The 25731-nt window shown below is 39.7% G+C and overlaps 1 protein-coding gene across 3 annotated transcripts; it reads left to right on the plus strand.

The window, feature by feature from the left end:
- The first annotated feature begins 732 nt into the window (after window positions 1-732).
- On the plus strand, window positions 733-14715 carry upf3a (UPF3A regulator of nonsense mediated mRNA decay). Of its 3 annotated transcripts, none has more exons than XM_063006159.1 (11): window positions 733-892; window positions 2435-2541; window positions 2627-2733; window positions 2864-2962; window positions 3050-3160; window positions 6737-6792; window positions 6888-7046; window positions 7985-8118; window positions 12195-12486; window positions 12927-13004; window positions 13691-14715. In XM_063006159.1, exons 1-11 carry the CDS (start codon window positions 752-754, stop codon window positions 13850-13852), a joined length of 1446 nt encoding a protein of 481 aa, XP_062862229.1. In that variant the 5' UTR covers window positions 733-751; the 3' UTR covers window positions 13853-14715. The 3 variants fall into 3 exon arrangements, with proteins under 3 accessions (XP_062862229.1, XP_062862230.1, XP_062862231.1); XM_063006160.1 differs by having other exon boundaries at window positions 12198-12486; XM_063006161.1 differs by lacking the exon at window positions 12927-13004.
- The last annotated feature ends 11016 nt before the right edge of the window (window positions 14716-25731 follow it).

The raw sequence follows: 25731 nt of genomic DNA on the forward strand, positions 1-25731 counted from the left end.
AGCCCCGATGCCAATCTTTATTCTGGATCTGCTGCACCTAAAATAAAATGCTATCTGATGAAGACTGAATTAAATTGTTAGGGTGAAGGCTTTAATTAATTTTATGATTAATGGTAAAGCTGGTCTCTCTCCATGTTCAAAGTTATTTGTGAGGGCAAACTGACAGATGACTTAAGATTTTATTATTTAAGCTTTAATTTACCCATTGAATGGGTCACCTTGGCCATCATCGCCAAGGACGGATTAAGGATAGTCTGGGCCCCAAAAGCATGGCTAGGGGCCCTGGGGTCAAAGTCCCTAATAGTCAGAGGATCCTTAAAATGGAGGGCCCTCGGAAATAAAAATATATTGTATCATAAATGTTGATAGGCATCGCAAAATGTTTTGGGCCAGGGCCCCCCCCGGGGCCCCCTGACCTCAAGGGCCCCTGGGCGCTGGCCCCACTGGCCCGGTCAGTAATCCAGCCATGATCATCGCAACAATTGCCCCCCCTGAGAGATTTGGCAGGAGCCGTCACTGCTACCAGCTGCATCACAGTGCCAACACTTTTCAAAATGCTTCCCAAAATGATTTTACATGCATTACTTTTTCTATATATTCTACCGCTATACGTTACTGAACACAAGAGAAAAGTATTCAGCCATTAATACTCATTCAATGATCGCGCCCCACCTTGTACTGCCAAGTTCTCGCGGTGTTCGAAATCTCGCGAGCTTTGCGGATTGGGGCCGTGAGAAGGAGAAATGGAGAAATGAGGGCTGAGAAGGAGCAGATGACGGGCAGCAGAGACAGGAGTGTGGTTGAGATACAGTTTAGAGACGCTCAGAGGGAACAGGACATCAATTTAGCCAACTCCAAACACAAAGAGGAGAAAAAAGAAATTTTTACTAAGGTAAGAGAACAAATGACGCGGGTTACGGTGGGTTAATTCGTTACGGTCCTGATAAATAACAGAGGATCAGCACCACTGACAGCACCGCCGCACTGACCCAAACCCTCAACCACAAACAGCTCTAATAAACACTGTTCACACGATGCATTAGTGTATACTAATAACGATCGATCCACAACACTGTGCATGCATTCAGTTATTTAAAATAAAGCACATTTACTTATTGCTGTTATTGACTGAACGACAAGTAATGAAGGACATTTAGATTATAACCATGAAGTTCAATGTCCGTTCGATGTGTCTGCATGGCATGTTTTACTATGTTTTGATCTGATGCTTTTGACTAGCTTATATACATCCAGGTAACTATAAATTAAATATAAATAATAGAGAAAATCGAGCAAATGCTCGACAAATTGCTGATATGATGGTTTTTCAATATGCGTCACATATTAACACAACATCAGGTCTAGAGGGCCAGTGATAGCTCGATGGTTAAGGTACTGGACTAGTAAACAGAAGGTTGCCGGTTCAAGCCCCGCCACCACGTTGGGTCCCTGAGCAAGGCCCTTAACCCTCAATTGCTCATTGTGTAAGTCGCTTTGGATAAAAGCGTCTGCTAAATGCTGAAAATGTAACTGTTTTGTCATTGGAAGATCATCAAATGCATTTTTGGGTTTTAAAAACGTGATCACTTTGACATTACTATGTTAAAAGAATATGTATGTTCCTGCCATGGAAAACTTTAGTTTCTAAAGAACAGGTACTTCAATGAAAATACAGGGTGTCCCTAAAGTCTGGACACATAGGAAATATCACTATAACTAACTATATGTTTACGAAAATACACACACACATACATACATTGCATCACAGAGAGTGGAAAACACATTAAAGATGTTATTAAATAATATTCTGAAGAAATAAAATGTTGTTGAAAAATTTATTGAAATTTATTGAAAATATGCATTTTGTGTCCAGACTTGTAAGCTGTCTGACAAACTTCGCTTTTTTATTAGCCATACCCAGCCATATTATGATGACCTTGTTATAAATCTTCACAAAAAGGCAGCACTGTGGCTCGCTACTGGGTTCGATTCCCAGGTGGAGCGGTCCAGGTCTTTTTTGTGTGAATTTTGCATGTCCTCCCCATGTGTGCGTGGGTTTCCTCCAGGTGCTCTGGTTTCCTCCCACAGTCCAAAGACATGCAGTCAGGTTAATTGGAGCTACTAATTTCCCCTAGGTATGAGTGTGTGTGTAAATGGCTGTGTGGGTGTTTGCCTTGTGATTTACAACCTTTCGGCCAGTGAATTGTACCCACTGTGAATCCTTATAGCATAAAGCGGTGGTAAGACAGACACTTAATAAATGAGTGAATGAAATATTCACATAACTTTGTTAACTTGTAAATACCCCAGTACTAAATAAATACTTACAAGATTCATATCAGCTGAACACGATTATTGTGATGATAGTAAATTCAGCACTTGCTGTGTGTTTGGCTTTGGGAATTTTGCTGTAATTATGTTATTTCAATATTAGGTTGTGATTCGACGTCTGCCACCTAGTTTGTCAAAAGACCAGCTTGAAGAGCATCTTAGTCCGCTTCCACCTTTTGACTATTTTGAGTTTTTTCCTGCTGATCAAAGGTACTGATATTACACAACAGATATTCTATGTTAATACATGCTTCATAATGCAGCTTTAACAAACGTATTTATTGTGTCTCTGCAGCCTATATCCACATCTTTTCTCCAGAGCATACATAAACTTTAAAAACCCAGAGGACATTGTTCACTTCAGAGATCGTTTTGATGGTTATGTTTTCATTGACAATAAAGGTAAGACTTGGCCATAAAAGAAGACTTTTAATTCATCCACACAGAGTTAGACTATCTGCCTTTTCCCCTGCTTTAATCCATTCTAATCCAGGATAAGAGTGAATGAAAGATTACTGTATTTGCCCGTTAGGTCTGGAGTATCCAGCTATAGTAGAATTTGCACCTTTTCAGAAAGTTTCCAAGAAAAAGCTTAAGAAGAAAGATGCCAAAGCAGGAAGTATCGAAGAAGGTACTACAATTAAAACAAATGTACCATATATATTTTTCCACATTTACTCCATATTAAGATTGTTCATGTAATGTTTTTTTCTGCTAGATCCAGAATACAAACGATTTCTGGAGAACTACTCATGTGATGAGGAGAAGTCAGTGGCAAATCCGGAAACATTATTGGGAGAGATTGAGGCTAAAACAAGAGAGCTTATAGGTATATGTGCACTTTTGCCATTGCATCATTTACTAAGCTGATGAGTTTTACAATATGCACTATAGTACATTTATTAAATCATTTGTTTTTCTCTTTTTTCACAATTGTGGAATATTTCGTTCAATGAATTTTCTGTCAAAGAATCTGGCATGTACCAGAAAGACTTGATTTTTTATGATGACGTGAAATTGCAATGCTTTACCAGCAGATGGTGTTAAAATTCAGTAATGATATTAGTGATTTAGAAGTGAAGCAGTAACGATGGGGGGTGAATCTCTCTCTCACTCATTCTATCTGTCTACATGTCTGTCTGTCTCTGTTTATACAAACAAACCCTAATCAAACCCACCATTGAAACATAAAACTAATACTAGGTATTAAACCCATTTCAGAACAACCATTATTTTGTTTTGCGTTCACAAGGTATTAAAATAATTCTTTTGAGAATTCAGGTTGTCCATTTTAAGATGTTTTTTGCTTAAAATTGTATGCAATTGTGACTTTCTTCAAATTAACAAGGCATCAGCTGTTTCTGCTGTACATCTGCCATCAACAACTATGCCCTGGTTAAAGTCAGCCAGATTATATTTGACATATTTGGTCATAACCATTCTCATGCTTGTAAACAAAAACTAAAGTCCTTGTCCTGTATTTGTATGATTTTATGTGTAGTGTTAATGCTTCATGACTGCTATTTTATATGCCCATATTTATATACACCGACTAGGCATAGCATTATGACCACTGACAGGTGAAGTGAATAACACTGATTATCTCTTCATCATGGCACCTGTTAGTGGGTGGGATATATTAGGCAGCAAGTGAACACTTTATCCTCAAAGTTGATGTGTTAAAAGCAGGAAAAATGGGCAAGCGTAAGGATTTGAGCGAGTTTGACAAGGGCCAAATTGTGATAGCTAGACAGGTCAGAGAATCTCCAAAACTGCAGCTCTTGTGGGGTGTTCCCGGTCTGCGGTGGTCAGTATCTATCAAAAGTGGTCCAAGAGTGGTAAACAGGCGACAGGGTCATGGGCGGCACGTGGGAAGCGAAGGCTGGCCGGTGTGGTCCCATCCAACAGACAAGGTACCTCAAATTGCTGAAGAAGTTAATGCTGGTTCTGATAGAAAGGTGTCAGAATACACAGTGCATCGTAGTTGCAAGGCTGTTTTGGCTGCAAAAGAGGGACCGACACAATATTAGGAAAGTGGTCATAATGTTATGTCTAATCAGTGTATGTCTCAGTGGTTGTTAGGTAACACTTTCTAAAAGTATCCTACTTTACATTTATTACATTTACATGTTTTCATTTATTCTAATTTCATTCAGACTCATGCTAATGTGGATGAGTTAGTTACTTTTTTTAATTATAACTGTTCAACTGTTCTGGATTCTCTTGCCCCTATGAAATTTAAACGCTTAAAACCAAAAGTTCAGCCCTGGTTAAATGCATCCACACAGGAAATTAGACAGGCTTGTAGAAGAGCGGAACGGAAATGGAGAAAGGACAGATTGCAAGTAAGTTTGGATATTTTTAAAGGTTGTCTGGAAGACTATCAGCTAGCTGTTAAGTCTGCTAGAGAGGCATACTTTTCAAGCATAATTGCCAAAAATTACAACAGACCTAAAGTACTGTTCAGTACAATAAATTCTTTACTTAAATCATCACCTGAAGTTGGAAATGTTCCTTCTCCTAGAGTATGTGAAGAGTTTTTAAACTTTTTTGTGGAAAAAACTGAAACAATTAGGTCTGGCATTACTTACTTGGGTATAGATTCTCCACTTCCACCGCCGTGCCCAGGTGTGTTTGAAAAGTTTGAGGCTGTTTCAATCTCAGAATTAACAGATTTGGTGCTAAAAACAAAGCCAACAACCTCCCCACTTGATGTGATGCCCCCACAGATAGTTAGGGAGACATTTGATATATTAGGACCTTTTGTCCTGGATATCATTAATACTTCCCTTGCCACTGGTACTGTTCCAGCATGCTTTAAACATGCTGTAGTTACACCTCTGCTCAAAAAGCATAATCTTGATGCTACAGTGGTTAGTAACTATAGGCCGATTTCTAAATTACCATTCTTGGCTAAATTGCTGGAAAAGGTTGTATATTCTCAGCTTTTACCATTTTTGAGTAGAGATGGTATTTTTGAGATTTTTCTATCTGGCTTTAAGTCTATGCACAGCACTGAATCTGCTCTTCTGAAGGTGACAAATGACTTGCTACTTACTGTTGATGAGGGAAATTGTGCCATCCTCATTTTATTGGACCTTAGTTCTGCTTTTGATACTGTTGACCATGACATACTTGTTGGTCGCCTGGAAAAGTGGGTGGGGTTACAGGGAGAGGCCCTGAATTGGTTCATATCTTATTTTAAGAATAGAACCTTTTCAGTGAATATTAGCAGCTATTTCTCTTCTTCTGCTGATGTCTCTTGTGGTGTTCCACAAGGGTCCATACTAGGGCCCCTCCTTTTTTCTCTCTATATGCTGCCATTGGGTCAAATAATTAGGAAGCACAATGTCAGCTTTCACCTGTATGCTGATGACATACAGCTTTATCTTCCCATTAGACCGAATGACAATGGCTCGTTAACGTCTCTTAGCAGTTGTCTTGAGGACATAAAGAGGTGGATGGCTGACAATTTCCTTCAGCTGAATGAAAGCAAGTCAGAGGTTATCGTTTTTGGGGGTCCTCATCACATCAATAGTGTCTCCAATAACCTTGGTCACTTGTCTACATGTGTCAAAACATCTGTGAGAAATCTTGGTGTTATCTTTGACTCGATAGTTGATAAACAAATCAACTCTGTGGTAAGGAATAGCTTCTTCCAGCTCAGAAATATTGCGAAGATTAAGCCTTTTCTCTGCTGTTCTGACCTGGAAAAAGTTATTCATGCATTCATTTCTGCAAGAATTGACTACTGTAATTCTCTGTATATTGGGATTAATCAGTCTCTGCTGCGGCGCTTACAGGTGGTCCAGAATGCGGCAGCAAGGTTACTGACTAATACCAAGAAAAGAAACCATATTACACCAGTCCTTGCCTCACTACATTGGCTGCCTGTTCAGCACAGGATTCAGTTTAAAGTGCTTTTATTTGTTTTTAAAGCGCTTAATGGTCAAGCCCCGGCTTATCTCAGTGGTATGCTTTCTCCCGCAACCACACAGCGATCTTTAAGATTAGCCACTCAGAACTTGTTCACTGTTCCTAGGGCTCGTTTGAAGCTAAAAGGTGATTGTGCATTTGCAGTTTATGCTCCGAGGCTATGGAACACTCTACCTCCTAATATTCAACAAGCACCTTCGGCCGCTGTTTTTAAATCACTCCTAAAAACATACCTTTATAAGCTGGCATTTGAACAGTGATGAGCTGTGTTAATTTTAATTGTTTAGTCTATTTGTATCTGTTTTATTTTGTCTCTTACTCTGTATTTTTATTTGGTTCTTACTTTTTTAATATATTGTTGTGTTATGTATGCTTATTCGATGTACAGCACTTTGGTCAACGTAAGTTGTTTTAAGAGTGCTTTATAAATAAAATTTACTTACTTACTTACTTACTTACTAATTTGCAGCTAAAAAGACAACACCACTTCTGGAATACATTAAGAGCAAGAAGTTGGAAAAGCAGGTTAGGATATGTAAACAATTTAAACCTACTTTTTGGTACATGTAATGATGTTACAGGCACACTTTTAAGGTTTTGTGTTTTTTTTTTAAATACAGAGAATCCGAGAGGAAAAAAGGGAGGAAAGGCGACGAAGAGAACTTGAGAAAAAACGGCAAAGGGAAGAGGAAAAGAGGAAACGCAGGGAAGAAGAAAGGCGGAAACGCAAAGAGGCTGAAAAACAGAAGAAACTCTCTGAAAAGGAGATTAAAATCAAGGTACAGCCACATCCTGTTACCAGCTCTAGCATACATGTCTCATTTACATTATAATGTACATTTACATTTTACTAATTCTATATACATTGATCAGCCATAACATTAAAACCACCTCCTGGTTTCTACACACACTGTCTATTTTATCAGCGCCACTTACCATATAGAAGCACTTTGTAGTTCTACAATTACTGACTGTAGTCCATCTGTTTCTCTACATACTTTTTTAACCTGCTTTCACCCTGTTCTTCAGTGGTCAGGACCACCACAGAGCAGGTAGTATTTAGGTCATTCTCAGCACTGCAGCCTGTGTGGTGTGGTGTGTTAGTGTGTGTTGTGCTGGTATGAGTGGATCAGACACAACAGCGCTGCTGGGGTTTTTAAATACAGTGTCCACTCACTGTCTACTCTATTAGACACTCCTACCTAGTTGGTCCATCTTGTAGATGTAAAAAGTCAGAGACGATCGCTCATCTATTACTGCTGCTGAGTTGGTCATCTTCTAGACCTACATCAGTGATCACAGGACGCTGCCCACGGGGTGCTGTTGGCTGAATATTTTAGGTTGGTGGACTATTCTCAGTCCAGCAGTGACAGTGAGGTGTTAAAAAACTCCATCAGTGCTGCTGTGTTTTATCCACTCATACCAGCACAACACACACCACCCCCATGTCAGTGTCACTGCAGTGCTGAGAATGATCCACCACCCAAATAATACCTGCTCTGTAGTGGTCCTGGGAGAGTCCTGACCATCGAAGAACAGGGTGAAAGCAGGATAAAAAAGTATGTAGAGAAACAGATGGACTACAGTCAGTAATTGTAGAACTATAAAGTACTTCTATGTGGTAAGTGGAGCTGATAAAATGGACAGTGAGCATAGAAACAATGAGGTGGTTTTAATGTTATGGCTGATCAGTGTATAAATGTAAATCCTGCTGTAGCTCCTAAAGAAATGTGACAGGGAGGATGAGGTGGAATCAGACAGACTGAAGGACAAAGGGGACAGTGGAGAGACAGACAGGAACAAGTGGGACAAACCTACAGGCCAAAACAAATCAAAGGAACCAAAGGACAGGTATGAAATGCTTTTTATACAATATAATGTTCTTGATGATTTTAAATGTTCTTATTTGTGCGACTAATTTACATGTTCATTATTGGAATCCATACCCAGGGGCGTTGTAGTGGGGTGAAAAGTGGGACTGAGTTACCAGGGCCCCAAGTCGGGGGAGGGCCCTTGAGGAGTCTAAAAGGAGTCTGGACTTAGGTGAGGGGGGCCCATGGGCACTGCTTGTGCATAGGGCCCAGAATTTGGTGCTACGCCCCTGTCCATACCACACAGACAATGATCAAAAGCACTGACCAAACCCAGAAATTTAAAATCCATGTTGCTTGTGGCACCCATCCATGAAACCTTCAAAACGTGCATAAAAGATTCAAAAATAAATGTTAGGTTTCTCCTTTAATTATTAACAAATGGGATAAAGTAATAATGTGTGACTTCATTACTTTTGAAAGTAGGTGTTTATTGCTGGATTGTGAAGCATGTTATAATTTCTCATACATCTTGCTCATCATTAACATTGTAACACGGTAAAACACGCTAGCACACCAGAGCTGACATCTTGAGCTCGTCGGTTCAAATCTTAGTTCTGCAAACTGGCAGGCTGGGCGCTTACACGAACAACGATTGGGGGAGTCTGGAGGGGGTGGATGGCGGGATAATGGGATCAGGGTGTGACTCTTCGTACACAAAGCTGATCCACACATAAACCCATATGTAAACATATTTAAAAAATACAGTTGGCTACTGCACATGTGTCAGAGGGGGCGTGTGTTAGTCATGGCTCTCCTCAGTTGGAGTGGAGGTCAACATCAGTAGAGAGGAAGCGTAATGCAATCGGGTAATTGGATGTGACTAGATTGGGAAGAAAGGGGGGGGCATTGTAACACAGTGGCTGTTGAATGGAAATTTGGCAGCCCACAATAAAAAGCGTGCCATGTTTTATGGCCTACTTTGGCTGGCAAAAGATGGTGTCACAGATGGAATCACAGTTGTAATTTGCCATTCCTTTGGAGGCAATCACCTGTGACTTGTGAGCACTGATGCACTACAAGTGGAAGTTTTTCTATAAATATCGCAGCTTCTTCTGTCCTCACATTAGCTAGCACACCTTTTCTCCAGAAACTGTGATGCCAGGTTACGCTCTGGTCTTCCGCTGAATGACGATGGTCAGCGTTCTGTTTTTCTCTGGGAACTCGCCCTGTTTTTTGGTGGGTTTGAGCACTGCACTGGGAATGTTCTGGGAGAGCTGAATGAACCAGGCATGCATTTAAATCCACCATAGATACAGAGGAAGCATGAGCAGTGTGATCAGGGTGTTCACTAGTTTAGGGCTTGCATTTTCTCCTACTGACCTCTTTCTGAGAGCTTGGTTTGTCACAGACAGCTTACAACATCTAGTTTTTATTTTTTCACTATTTCCGTTCTATTACCTCTCTCTGTAGTGGCTTGCAGACATTATATGTTTGTATCCTTTTTCCTGATGTTACTTTGTATTTATTAATTGGCTACTGTTCATTTCTAACTCTCCCCTATTAAATTGGTGGGTGCATAGGGTTTTTATTTTCTCTTCTTTGGGTGTGTGTGGAAGCAGGCCCAGCACACTCTCCTGCTGAGGTGTGTTTGACCATTCTCTCTGTTACAAACATAAAAGAATAAAGTCTTATATTATCTGACAGTTAAATATAATTTCATTTAAATTCATTTTTTTTTAATTCCAAGAACAACTTTTACCTGGTCTGAGTTACCCAACTTGCCCTTGCAATGAATAGTAAAATCCATAATTGTAGCAAACAGCATGTTTCTTCATAAATAGACATTATTTGGCAGCATTTTTACTGTTTTGTTAAGTGACATTTCAGTCTCAGCATATTTAGTTTACTATAATTTTTATTGTTTTACTGAATGTGTGTTGGGCGGCACGGTGGCTAAGTGGGTAGCACTGTTGCCTCACAGCAAGAAGGTCCTGGGTTCGATCCCCAGACGGGGGCGGTCCGGGTCATTTCTGTGTGGAGTTTGCATGTTCTTCCCGTGTCTGCGTGGGTTTCCTCTGGGAGCTCCGGTTTCAAAAACATGCAGTCAGGTTAATTGGAGACACTAAATTGCCCTATAGGTGAATGGGTGTGTGTATGTGTATGTACAGTATGTGTATGTATGTGTGTGTGTGTGTGTGTGTGTGTGTGTATGTGCGTGTATGTGTGTGTGTATGTGTGTGTGTATGTGTGTCTGCCCTGCGATGGAGTGGCGCCCCATCCAGGGTGTTACTGTGTGCCTTGCGCCCATTGAAAAGCTGGGATAGGCTGGGATAGGCTGTAGACCTGCACCAGGCTGGGAAGAGTGAATCTACAATAGGCAAGCAGGTTGGTGTGAATAAATCAACTGTGGGAGCAATTGTAAGAAAATGGAAGACATACAAGACCATTGATAATCTCCCTCGATCTGGGGCCCCACTCAAGATCTCATCCCATGGGGTCAAAATGATCATGAGAACGGTGAGCAAAAATCCCAGAACTACACGGATGGACCTGGTGAATGACCTGCAGAGAGCTTGGACCAAAGTAACAAAGGCTACCATCAGTAACACACTACGCCGAGAGGGACTCAAATCCTGCAGTGCCAGGCGTGTCCCCCTGCTTAAGCCAGTACTTGTCCAGGCCCGTCTGAAGTTTCCCAGAGAGCATATGGATGATCCAGAAGAGGATTGGGAGAATATCATGTGGTCAGATGAAACCAAAATGGAACTTTTTAATAAAAACTCAACTCGTCGTATTTGGAGGCTGAGTTGCATCCCAAGAACACCATACCTACTGTGAAGCATGGGGGTGGAAACATCATGCTTTGGGGCTGTTTTTCTGCAAAGGGGACAGGACGACTGATCCGTGTTAAGGGAAGAATGAACGGGGCCATGTATCGTGAGATTTTATGCCAAAACCTCCTTCCATCAGTGAGAGCATTGAAGATGGAATGTGGCTGGGTCTTCCAGCATGACAATGATCCCAAACACACCGCTCGGGCAACGAAGGTGTGGCTCCGTAAAAAGCATTTCAAGGTCGTGGAGTGGCCTAGCCAGTCTCCAGACCTCAACCCCATAGAAAATTTGTGGAGGGAATTGAAAGTCTGTGTTGCCCAGCGACAGCCCCAAAACATCACTGCTCTAGAGGAGATCTGCATGGAGGAATGGGCCAAAATACCAGCTACAGTGTGTGCAAACCTGGTGAAGACTTACAGGAAACGTTTGACCTCTGTCATTGCCAACAAAGGTTATGTTACAAAGTATTGAGTTGAACTTTTGTTATTGACCAAATACTTATTTTCCACCATAATTTACAAATAAATTCTTTAAAAATCCTACAATGAGATTTCCTGGATTTTTTTTTCTCATTTTGTCTCTCATAGTTTAAGTGTACCTATGATGAAAATTACAGACCTCTCTCATCTTTCTAAGTAGGAGAACTTGCACAATCAGTGACTGACTAAATACTTTTTGGCCCCACTGTATATTTAACTTTGGTCAGTGGTTTAAAAACAAAATAGACCTCAATCAGGGCAGGGATCGGCATCAGTAGAAAGGAAGCATAATGCAATCTAGTCTAGTCCAGTCTAGTCGTGTCCAATTTACCCTGAATGCGTCCTCTATACTGATTCGACCCTTCATCGCTGACTGAGGACGCCTCCCAACTGACATGTGCCCCCTCCGGCACGCATAGTCAGTACGGATTGTGCATTTTTCACCTGCACGAGTTGAGTTCATACACTTGATGGGCACTGTGCTCGGAGGGTCACACCCCCATCAGCGTTATTCCTCAGCCCTGTGCAGGCGCAATCAGTCAGCCAGCAGGGGTCGCAGTTGCACCAGTTATGAGGACCTATGATCCGACTTTCTTTTACCCTCTAACCCTGAACAACAGCCGATCGTTGTTCATGCGGCCGCCCAACCGATACGATGTATTCGAAACCCCAACTCTGGTGCGCTAGCGTACTTTACCGCTGCGCCACCTGAGCGGCAAGATTTTGGTTATTAAGTAGTAATTAGGATGGTTAATTTTATAAAATGATCAAGGTGTGCTTCTGTGCATTTTGCTCTGTAGTAGAGTTCAGCCAGAGAGTGATAAGGAGCAGCGGGAAGGCCATGGCCGCCGGCAGAGGGACAAGGATCACCGGGGCCGAGAAGAGGAGCGCAAGCGGCAGCGGCACCACTACGAGTTTGACAAGTTCATGCGCCGAAAGGAGGAGACCAAATGGGGCAAAGGCTACTGTCATGACAGAGCCAAGAAAGATGGCCACCACCATGGCTACTCCTACTGCTCTGAGACAGGAGACAAGATGGGCAAGGAGGAAAGAGATGAAATGGCGAACAGGAAGGAGCGCATTCGCAATAAGGTGAGCGAGAGCTGATTGAGCAACACTGTCTCTCTTTTTTACTATTTATTACAGGCTTTGATGCATGGATTACATTAGTGTATAAGTAGTCCACTTAGTGAACTTCATAAGCTATTTAGTTCACTTTTCACAACACAAGCAGGTCATACTGTGTGCATAAGCCCACAATAACATTCATCATTCTGTTTGCTTAACCCTCATCTATGTAATAAACATAATAGTACAATCACTACATTTCCTTTAGATATGTCATTCTATCACCTCATTACATTCTATTTTATGGATGCTGGTGTGCGATACAAATCCTCCTCCCTCCTAGGACTTGTATCACATACTAGGCTTGTGTTGTAATTGCTGATGTGCTGTCAAGGCAGTTAGCTGTGAATTTGGCTGACAGCAATTTTGGCCTGTTCATTGATGGAAGTCAACATGTCTCTCAGTCTGTGTTAGTGCATCAAGAGAAAAGGACCTCCCAGTCTGAGGGGCCAGACCACATAGGAGGGGCTCTGCCAGCCAAGGTACAGCTAGCCTTTGAGCCTTTTTCCCAAGGGGAGGGGATACCACACTGATGTACGCTGGGAGGCCCCATACTTTACCATTCTAGGCCTTGTTGTTGACAGCAAATGCTGATATATTATGACAGTTTACAAATGGGTGCAAAAGGAGGCCTTTATTTTTTAATTATGTGTTTTCTTAAGTAGTTGTTCTTGTATAGAGGGTACTTAAGAAAGGCAGTTGTGACTTTAACATGAATAATCAAGTTAAAATACTTCTTTTCCTCAAAATAATTTAAATGTTACACTATGTATACAAAAGTGTGTGGACACCTAAACCTGAGCTTCTTGAACATCTCATTTTAAAAACATGATTATTAATACAGAGTTACCCCTAACCCATTTGTAGCTATAAACTCCTCCTCTTTTCTGGGAAGGCCTTTCCACGTGATTTGAGAGTGCATCTGTAGAAATTTGAGCCCATTCCTTGAAAAAAAGCATTTGTACGTTCTTCCACACCAAACTCTCCAACAGCAAGCATTTGCTGTCAAAAACATATGTGGTGTTCTTAAATTTAAATGCATTGGATGGACATAGATTAGAACCACAGAGTGGATTTCAGTGGTTTGGCAAGGGTTCACTAAAATCCCCTTGAAATAAAGCAAGACTTTTGCTTTTGTCTTCTGTGTCTTAATCTTCATATGGAACAGGACCGACCTGCCATGCAGCTGTACCAGCCAGGAGCTCGAAACCGCAAACGCATGGGCTCTGGAAACAAAGGCTTCGACTTTAGCACCCTCTCTCCAGAGTCTACTGAACCATGCTATGAGCTGGCTGTAGGAACAGGCTCAGAGAAGAGTGGAGATGAGTGACAGAAAAAGCATGCTTTAGTTTGATCAGTTTTCATGCAGTATGTCACCAGTATATGTACAGACTTATGGATTATATTTACATTTACAGCATTTAGCAGACACTTTTATCCCAAACGACTTACAATTATGTATAAACACAATTTGAGCCTTGCTCAGGGGCCCAACAGTGGCAACTTGGTGGTGGTGAGGCTTGAACCAGCAATCTTCTTCTATGCTTGGTCTCACACAGCCAGACATCTCATAAAAAGAATACATCCATTAAAATAATTGCAAAAGTGTGTCCTAACCTGTGCTGAAAATGAGTCCAGCTAAGAAACAAGGCTCCTTTTTAATTACATTTTACAGAACAAGTTTCTAAAATGAAAGTTTTATAAAGTATAGTATAACCATGCTTTATGCAGTTAAGCTATACACCGACCAGGCATAACATTATGGCCACTGACAGGTGACGTGAATAACTCTAATTATCTCTTCATCATGGCACCTGTTAGTGGGTGGGATATATTAGGCAGCAAGTGAACATTTTATCCTCAAAGTTGATGTGTTAGAAGCAGGAAAAGGGGCAAGTGTAAGGATTTGAGCGGATTTGACAAGGGCCAAATTGTAATGGTTAGACGACTGGGTCAGAGCATCTTCAAAACTGCAGCTCTTGTGGGGTGTTCCCAGTCTGCAGTGGTCAGTATCTATCAAAAGTGGTCCAAGGAAGGAACAGTAGTAAACCTCTGACAGGGTCATGGGCGTCCAAGGCTCACTGATGCACAATATTAGGAAGGTGGTCATAATGTTATGCCTGATCAGTGTATATTACAGTTTATTTGGAAGTGCTTGTAATATGCTGGTTTCCTGTTGAGCATATTTTCTTAGTGGTGATAGTACACAAATTGGGTCCTGATGTAGACCTCAATGTTTTTTAATGACCATAACTAGATACCAACCCTTTTAACATCTTTAACATCTAGAGAATTAAACAAATTACAGCTATTAATTTACATGCCAAATTTGACCATTTTATTAAGGCAGCTTACATTCATGGTAACAGCAGGTAAGGTTTACAGTCACACATGAGTTATTTTCTGCTGCATTCAACACTACATCCAACGTGGTAAATATTATGTAATTACACCATTACTAGTGTACTAAGTTGACACAATATTAAGTACAGTAATGTGTGGCTTGGGACACACCATAGTTTTGTTATTTCTGCCTAGTTTTATTTCTTCATTCAACAGCCATTAAATTGGCTTATACACTATGGTCAAAAGTACTTTATGTGGACACCCCTTATTATTATTGAGTTCAGATATTTTAGCCACACCCATGACTAAAAGGAGAATGAAATCAATTAAATAAAATTAGTTATAGGCTTTTAATCTGTGGCAACAGTTTGTAGAAGGTTCTTTACTGTTACTGCATGACTGTGACCAAAATGAGCCCCAACCTCAACCTCATGGTCAGGTGTCCACAGACTTTTGACCTTATAGGGTACATTTTAAAGTCTTTATTCCCACTTTTAAAGCCAAATTTTCTTGTTTCTATTGTGATTACACTTTGCCCATAATGCTATAGGTTTGATGCTTTTATTTTTTTATTCAAAGATCACTCCTGGTTGGATTTTTTACCTAACAGAACTAAAACTCTGTGTCTGATGTCAAATGCCTAATCATTTGAAAGAAACATTTCTTTTGTAGTGAATAAAATAAATTTACGTAGACAGAGTTTATTTTCTGTGTATAGACTTTACTGTAAAAACACAACTAAATGTGGTGAAATCTGTATTTTTAATATCTAAAATGTGTGTTTCTGGTTTTCACCCTCAGTCCAGGTCCATATAACTATTGTATGTAAATGTGTAAATGTACATGACTTCTATGACCCTGATGTAAAAGCACTTTTATGATGTAATAATCTAGCATGTATCACATTATTTGAATATGTTATTAATAAAATGTGTGTCTTTAAGTAATAATTATCCATGTTAAGCTGATATTGTTGATTGTTTTGTCATACTGGTTTAGCTAATTAGATTTACTGTAGTTGAAATAATGATGTATCTTATATTTTATTTAGATACTTAAGGTAATTTTAAAATGTCATAAGATAATTATGGTTTATAACATGGAATACTTGTATAATTAATGGCTATCACATGCCTTGGAGATCTGAAGCTTTAATTTGTTTAGTGAAATGTCTCTAATATATTTAAGAAAGATTTTAATGAATTATTAATAAAGTGCTAGTCCAAAATAAGGAGTCTGGAGTCTTGTGTCATGTAAGAATGGGTGAAAATTCCACTTGTGCAAATGGAAATAATAGGAAATGTGATGTGACACAGTGGTATACATATTTCTAAACTGAATTTATTTAATATTATTCATTTACAGTTCATCCTGTTAGCAATGGGTATGACTAAAACTGATGTGAATCCAGGTAGATGGATAGTATGCCACGCTAATGAATCTAATAGCCTATAAACAAAAACTGAAACCTCTTCTTCCTTTTTTGTTAAACAAATATTAATATGCTGTTATTACCATGCTTTATGCCATTTAGCTTAGGAATGGACTAGCAGTTCACATTACACAAAATATTAGCAAATGTGATGATTTTTTTTTTGTATTATGTTTATGCATTTTCTCCCCATTTTCTCCCTACTTTTAGCGTGTCCAATTGCCAGATTGCGTCATGCTTCCTCTCCACTAATGCCGATCCATGATCTGATTGAGGAGAACGAAGCTAACCCACGCCCCCTCCGACACGAGAGCAGCAGCCGTATCCATTTTTTCACCTGCACTAGGCGAGTGCTAATGCGGATCAGCCCTGTGTACGGAGAGACACACCCTGATCAACGCACTCCTCCCTGCCTCTGTGTAGGCTCCATCAATCAGCCAGCAGAGGTTGTAGTTGCAACAGTTATGAGAAGACCCTATCCGGCTTACTATATATGAACAAAAGGCTAATCGTTGTGCATGTGGCCACTCAGCCCAGCCAGATGGCAGAGCTGAGATTCGATATGATGTATTCGAGATCCCAGCTCCGGTGTGCTAGCGTGTTTTACCGCTGCGCCACCTGAGCAGCCGATGTGATAATGTTTTTTAATGCTTCCTCCAGTCAGATCTAATCTGCTGTCCATTTACAATAAATGTTCTTTTTTAACCAGTCAGCACTTATGGTATCTGTTTCCTGAAACAGACCCACAAAGAGCACAACTTAAGACCCTCAAATATCCACTGGCTAACCTCTTCTATTAATATTTCACTGACATGCCCACAACACATCAGTAGGGCTTGACAGAAACCAGAGGTTCTAGTATTGCGCCCTTTAGTCAGTAATGTCTGCCTATTGTTTAGTCCTGCCCTACTTCGCATCACCAGCACCATTCTTCCATAGCTCATTGCATCATGACTCCCATGATGCTATTTTGCTTGCTTACTTATTTTGGCCACTGTTCACTTCTAAAATGATCAAGATTGAGAAATACAGGGGGTGAGCAAAAATAACAGTAATAACACAAAAGGAGCTTTGAAGTAACTAAATTACAACCCCAAATCAGAAAAAGTAGGGACAGCATGGAAAATGCAAATAATAACATTTACTTTGATTTTTATTTGATTGTAGACACATCATTATTTAGTTTTTTCATCTCATTACTAGCCCTAAATTGCCCCCATCCAGCTTTTTTTGGAATGTATTGCAGGCCTGAAATACAGGAATGGAGGTACATTAATAAATGAAATTAAGTTGAGCAGAGAAAACATGAAATATCTCAGGTTCATCCTGTCTGCAATCAAATAAAAGTCAAAGTAAATGTAAGGAAGACTGCATTCTCCATACTGTCCCAGCTTTTTCTGATTTGGGGTTGTACAAAAACACAATTAAACAAAATTTCCATAAAATATTATTAGATTTATTATTATTTATTTATGTATTGATTTATTTATTATTAGCTCTTTAATTTGTGAGATTTCAAAGGAACATAAAGCAGCTAACAGCAGCAATAATGCCAAATAGAGACTGGCAAACCTAGACATGACTCAACCTAGACAAAGACACAAAACCCGAAAAATTGTTGTAACATCATTACAAAATCTTTCAAAGGAACAGGGAAAACCTCACAGAGATAGTTGCTAAATTCCCCAAATGTACAACCACAAAAAACCCCATAAAACGTAATGTGAACCTTTATGACCCAATTTCAGTGTGGCAATGGAGTTTAACTATAAGATAATAAGATAAGATTTGGCACAAATAGTTTTTATGAAAGAGTTACAAAGTGAATACCGCATTAGTTACTGATCTAAATCAGTAGTCCCCAACCACCAGGCCGTGGACCGGTACCGGTCTGTGTGTCATTTATTACCGGGCAAAAGAAAAAATAATTAGAGATCACTACAAAAGCAATGGAAACACTGCTTCCATTTCCAACATCCTATCTTTGTGAAGTGGGATTTTCTGAACACACTTCAGGTGTTACTGTCTCCTATCACTCCTGGGATCGGTGGGAGCGTCTCGTTGCAGCGAACGAGTTCCCACTGATTGTCCATCATTGGTGAGTAGTATTGTTATGCACTTTGTGTTTTCATTATGCTCGTTGTATAATTTTATTTTAAATCCTCCCGCCCCCACCTGTCCGTGAAATTATATCTTATATGAAACCGGTCCGCGGTGCAAAAAAGGTTGGGGACTGCTGCTCTAAATCACAGGAGAGACTGGGTTATGCAACAAGAAAGCAATCCCAAGCACAAAATTAAAGTGTTGCATTGGCTTAGTCAAGGTTCAGATGTCCATGTTGTGGTCCAGGTTTCCAGGTTTGGCGTACTATAAAGCCAATGTGGCTACATTTAAGCAGTTATATATGCAATGTGAGCCACAGTTTCTCCAGAGCAATGTGAAAGACTTAAATTAAGTTATTTGAAGTGTTTGCTGTTTGCAATGGTTAGTGTAGCGGATGGGGATTATACCCTCCAAAGGAAACGCTGGCTGAGGCGGCAAATCAATGGAATGTCATATTCCGGTTAGAGAACACAAGGCAGAGAGAGTAGGGTGGCCAGCCGGCTTTAGGTCGGACAGTCCGGTTTTTCAGCTGCCAGTCCTCTGCCCATGCAACGCTAGGATGGACACTTAAAAATCCTTCTTTTGGAGTGAACTGGTTACATTTTTGATCAATATTATCTGTCATTGGCTCGGGTACATGTCAAAACAAATGCTTTGTATGTCATTGGTTTAACAGCCTCATTTGACTGCTCATAGTGCTACCTATCGTGGGCGGACCTTCTGCGATTGGCCAGTGGTGGGCGAACCACAAATCACAGAAGGTCTGCCCTCTAAATGCTAGTCTGTGATTTGGTGGTTGAATTTTGCCCGCTCGCTCTGTTCTGCATACACCTCTACTTGAGTCAATTAGTCAGCTCTCATGCTCAGGAATGCTGTGAAAATGCCAAAAAGAAAAACGAGGTACAGTTCTGAGTGGTCAGTTTGGTCAGTGGTCAATTTGTTATAGAATTCTTGCTTAAATTGGTCAAAAACTCTGTTATATGGGTTATGGTTTCATTCTGTGTGTTGCAGTATCATGTCCCCCTGTTCCTGGTATGATGTCCTCCTTTAGGGGGTGTAATGTCCTCCTTTTTGTGACTATGAATGTGGCCACCCTAAGAGAGAGGTTCCTTATTAAATTGCTCCTTTATTACAGTGTTCAAATGTCGTGTACAAGCTGTGGCAAATATGCTGGGTTACATGGGCAATTTGCAGATGCTGTGGTTGAAAGCTGTGTTAAATAAGCTGATTCACAAGTTGTTTCATCTATGCTGGGGTTTACAAGCTGGATGGCGAACTGTGGTAGCAAACATCAGGGTTGACAACAAACTTTTCGGAGCGCTTTGATAGCACCTGTTTGCTCTCTTTTTGCACTTTAAATATGGCAAAGCCAAGAGACATCACGGTTGCGTGTTTTCAGCTAAAACCAATAAACTTTCATACAGTTAGGTTTATTATGGACTGAGAGAGGTGTGGGAATAAAATCATAGCAGAGGGTAGAGGGAATGAGATATGCAAAGATTACATAGCCTGCTTTGGATTAAAAGTTGGAGACTTGGACAGTCATATATTTTTTGCTTGGACAGTCATATACATGAATCTCCTGAGAGGAAACATCCGGTTTGCTATATGTTAGCTTTGACCAAAATGATCTTGTTGCCGTACTTTAGCTTACATGACCATGACTTAAAGATCTTATTCCCACACAGACATCTTTAAATAAATTATTCAGCTATATTGCTAAAATAATTGGACAGTGGTAGCATAGTGGTTAGAGCTTTAGGCTATCAATTAAAAGATTGAGAGTTTGAATCCCAGCTCTGTCATGCAGCCACTGTTGAGCAAGGTCCTTAACCCTCTCTGCTCCAGACCCTGTGCTCTGACCCAAACTTCCAAACAAGCTGGCATATGCGAAGAAAGAATTTAATTGTACTGTACAACTTTATATGTATATATATGACAAATAAAGGCATTCTACATTTAGTTGTTTAATAAGCAAACACTTTTTTTTTGCAATGCAAACTGCAGAGTAGATTGTTCCAGCTTGTTCATACCTTTATAACACATGCTTCCTCTAACAGATGCGTAGTACACTTCAATTCACCAACCAGTGGCAAAATGCTACATAAAGTCGGAAGTATTACTACATGGTTTGTGTCAGCACTTCGACCAGACACCACACCCTAACCACTCATACAAGACACCAACCAGGCACCTCTGATACTGAAAATAGGGTTTGACGTGGTGGCTGCCGCTGTCTTGTTGCTATTTTTTTTTAAATTACTTTAACTTAACAAATAAAAAATGTGCATCATATGTCAGATTAGATGTTAGGTGTTAATTTAGATTGATGAATATCATCACTCAGAACCATCTTTTTGTTATCTGGTGCTATTATTATGTGGAGTGCCTGTTACTGTTATTTTATGGCATGCGATATGTCAGTCTACAGTAATCTGGGGATGCACATGTCTAACTCTTATCATTACATCCTGTTCATGAGTGAGCTGAGTATTGCAAAATTACAAAGTGAGTCAACTCCCAACCAGTTACTAAAAAGGTGAAAGAACTTTAACCGATATAACAGACTTTTTTATTTTCGGTTCCCACACACTGAACATAAAGGCTGGTCAAAAAATACATTTTCGTTTTATAAAAAACGAAACCCCATATATTTAACAATACACAGTATTAATTCATGTTTAAGCAACAGATTTACATTTACATTTTCGGCATTTAGCAGACGCCTTTATCCAAAGAGATTTACAGTACTGGGACAGTATACAGTCTAAACAAATAAGGGTTAAGGGCCTTGCTCAAGGGCCCAACAGCAGCAACCTGGCAGTGGTGGGGCTTGAACCAGCTAACGTCTGATTACTAGTACAATACCTTAACCTCTAGGCTACGGTTTGCTTAACGTTAGCTTTGACCAAAATAAAGGCTTGTTGCCATGCCTTAACTTACATGACCATGATTATGTAAGAACACATCAAATAGAGATAATCTACAATCATATTTATTCAATTAAATAGGATTTGAAATAAAATGTTGCTGTATATTAAGTTGTGTTTGGAATGTGTCAGTAGCAGTGGCGGCTGGTCAATACGATGTGCAGGGGCGCCGCCCCCCTTAAAATTATTAAGATGTTAAAATAAGTAAATTACATACTGCAAAATAATTATGAAATTAATTAGTCTGTTTGTCTAATTAACTGTTTATCTAATGGTCATGATAGCATTTTTAAAATAAATAAATATTTGTATTTAATTGTTTACATTGTGCACACGTCCCATGCGCGGGGCGCCGGTCTAATGAGTGTCTATGTACGGTATGTGCACGAACTTTTGGCAAGCACGTGGTCTGAGGCTACTCTTTAATTGGATGTTTTAAATTTTCCACAGGGGCGCAGCTCTCTGCGCCCCGTACACACCCACTCTTATTAGAAGTGTGTCACTATTGGCTTATTTTTTTTAAACGCCGTGTGATTGGACAATCCCCGAGTTGACTCATTAACTGATTCATTCAGCTTCGGCTCGTCAGCTTGGTTCACGTTAAACAGTTAGTTGCAGATTGGAGCAGCATTTCTTCCAAAATGAGAGATAATTCAGTCTTGTCTTTACAAAAAACGCTTTCACAAAGCGTTCACTTGAAGAAAAAAAGTAAAAAAGGGCAAAATTCATGTTCAAATAGTGCTACTTTTAAAGGCTTGTTTTTTATTGTTTTGTTTTTAATTTGTTGTTTTGTTTGCGCCCCCCTCAAATTTTTTTGCACCAGCCGCCACTGGTCAGTAGGCTAAACATACTGTAGGTTTGTTGCGCTTGGTTCAGGTGCAATTTTTGTTTTGTTTTCAAACCTGTTTTGTACTCACAGATACTTATTTTATCATGTTGAGACATGAAAATAAATAAAAAATTAAATAAATAAATATATGCGTCACTCATGTGGCACAGCGGTAAAATACGCTAGCACACCAGAGCTGGGATTTCGATTACATTGTATCGAATCTCAGCTCTGCCATCCGGCTGGGCTGGGCGGCTATATGAACAACAGTTGGCTTGTTGTTTATACAGGGTGGGTAAGCCGGAGCTGGAACCTCATAACTGATGCAGTTACGACCTCTGCTGGCTGATTGATGGCGTCTGCACAGAGTTGGGGAATAATGTGATCAGGGTGTGGCTCTCCGTATACAAAGCTGATAATTATATGAACTCACCTCGTGCAGGTGAAAAGATCCGGTCGGCTAGTGCGCACATCAAAGGGGGAGTGTGTCGGTTCGCTCTCCTCAATCGGGGTGGGGGTCATCACCAGTAGAGAGGAAGCATTACGCAATTGGGTAAAAATTGGACAAACTAAAAATCGAAAGAAAAAGGGAGAAAATGCATAAAAAAATATATAAAAATAAATATATACGCATACATTTACATACAGTATATACTGGTGGGAAAAATTTGTTCTGTCTGTTTAGAAAGAGGAATTTTCACAATAGGTTTTTATCTTACTCAGAATGTTATTGCTTCATCTTCATATGCTGTACATTCTTTATGGAAGTGAAAACTACAGGCTGTACTTCCTTTATATAATAAATTTCTGATCATACCTTCATTCATCTGTATTTTTGTTTTGCTATAAGCTAAATAACAACCCATTGCAGGTCAGGTTTTATTTCTTTAAAACAATTATTAACCCTATTTTAGTCCTATGTTAACAAATAACCTGGATATAACAGAAATGTTAAGTTCATAAAGCATAAACATGTATTAAATATAGGTTGCTTACTTATGAATGCATGCACTGAGAACAAGAGAAATTTGTCACTTCTTTAAATAAATATTTCAGTTTTGTGAATTTGCAGACACCTGTTTGTTTCCACATAAAACAAATAAACTAAACTGCTAACAGTCCTAGCCCATTTAAAAGTATGTCAATTTTCTATGTCAAGACCTGTCCATGAGCTTGTTGAACATTGTATGATTTCAAAACCATGATCATCATAATAGATGCCCCCCTTAACCTTACCCAAACTTTCCCCCATTCTTCTAGGGGAAACCTTTAACATGATTTTTCATTAGTGGAAACGTGTCATTGAGTCAAAGGAGCATTTTGAAAAAAGAGTGAAGTTCAGATACTCATGTTTTGTAGTAGCAGGCCTAGTCTGCAATCAGTGTTCTAATTTACCACAACAGTATTAAATAGGGTAAAGGTCAGTGCTCAGTGCTGGGTACTGAAACTCCACTACTCCAAACTGTCAAAGAGTCAAAGCGTGTCTTAACAGACCTTGCTTTGTGTGCACAGTCATCCTGGAACATAAAAGGGCCTTTACCGAACAGTTACAACATAGCACAGACACACACACACACACGCAAACACCTATACCCACCTGTTATTTAGATTAAATACAGTAAAAAAAACTATTTTTAAATTCTATGAAATTTTGCTTAGTATTTACCAATTTACCAAGTATTATTAAGGTCCAAATGAGGACAAGGGCAAAACAAACAGATTTTACATTAGATACACCTATTTGTGTATTTATTTAGAAAATTATGTGACTGTGCATTCTCTTGCACGACATCCTCAGTATATTATCTTTCTCATCTTCACTGTCGGTTTGTACAATTTCGGTTTCTCAATCTAGTTTTTCTAATAATAAATTACCACATCAACAACATCACATCTTTATCATATATTTGATTACAGATATTACAAAATATTTAACTTACCCTCTGGGGTAATTGTAATTTTCATCTATTTTTAAGTTCCTCTCTCCACTTACATTAATAATAATATTAATAATAATAATTATAGTAATTTTAGCAAGTTGAAGTGTTCCCTTCAATTCTCTTTAAACATGTATGTCATGCCGTAAAAGTCTGCTAGTTGGTCCGCTTCATTTTCCTCTACAAAGGAAAAAACTTCAGGACATTTAACACTGCATCTTTTACTTATATATTATATACTTATATATATACAGTGCCATCAGAAAGTATTCACACCCCTTCACTTTTTCCACATTTTGTTATGTTACAGACATATTCGAAATCCGATTTGAGTATAGTTTCCTTTTTTAAAAATCTACACAAAATAGCCCATAATGACAAAGTGAAAACATGTTTTCAGACATTTTTGTAAATCTTTTAAAAATTTAAACATTTAAACATAATAGGTACATAAGTATTCACACCCTTTGCTATGACGCTCAAAATTGAGTTCAGGTGCATCCAGTTTACACTGATCATCCATGAGATGCTTCTACAACTTGATTGGAGACCACCTGTGGTAAATTCAGTTGATTGAACATAATTTGGAATGGCACACACTGGTCTATAAAAGGTCTCACAGTTGACAGTGCATATCAGAGCAGAAACCAAGCAATGAAGTCAAAGGAATTTACTTTAGACCTCCGAGACCGGATTGTGTCAAGGCACAAATCTGGGGAAGGATACAAAAAAAATTTGGCAGCATTGAAGGTCCCGAAAAGCACTGTGGTCTCCATTATTCAGAAATGGAAGAAGTTTGAAACCACCAGAACCCTCCCTAGATCTGGCCACCCGACCAAACTGAGTAATCGGGGAAGAAGGGCCTTGGTCAGAAAGGTGACCAAGAACCCAATGGTCACTAAGGCAGAGCTCCAGTGTTCCCTTGTGTAGATAGGACAACCATCCAGTAGGTCAATCATTGCTAACACACTCCACCAATCAGGCCTTTATGGTAGAGTGGCCAGATGGAAGCCACTCGTCACTAAAAGGCACATGGCAGCCCGCTTAAGGATTCTCAGACCAGAGGAATCAAAATTCTCTGGTCTGATGAAATCAAAATAGAACTTTTTGGCCTGAACTACAAGCGTCATGTCTGGAGAAAAATGACAGCAGCCAAATATAGAGAGATTCTTCAAGAAAACCTGCTCCAGAGTGCTCTGGAACTCAGACTGAGGTGACGATTCATCTTCCAACACGACAATGACCCAAAGCACACAGCCAAGTGAACAAAGGAGTGGCTTCAGGAGCAGTCTGTGAATGTCCTTGAGTGGCCCAGCCAGAGCCCAGATTTGAATCCAATTGAACATCTCTGGAAAGACCTAAAAATGGCTGTTTACAGACGCTGCCCATCCAACCTGACTGAGCTTGAGAGGATCTGCAGAGAAGAATGGGAGAAAATGCCCAAAAACAGGTGTGCCAAGCTTGTACAGACATACCCAAGAAGAGGCTGTGATTGCTGGAGGTGCTTCAACAAAATATTAAGCCATGGGTGTGAATACTTATGTACCTATTATGTTTAAATGTTTACATTAGTAATGTAATATATGCTATTATAGGCATTTTGCAATTGGGGACACACGTGCTTGTCCTTAT

The sequence above is a fragment of the Trichomycterus rosablanca genome, chromosome 12, assembly GCF_030014385.1.
Source record: "Trichomycterus rosablanca isolate fTriRos1 chromosome 12, fTriRos1.hap1, whole genome shotgun sequence".
Classification (NCBI taxonomy): domain Eukaryota; kingdom Metazoa; phylum Chordata; class Actinopteri; order Siluriformes; family Trichomycteridae; genus Trichomycterus; species Trichomycterus rosablanca.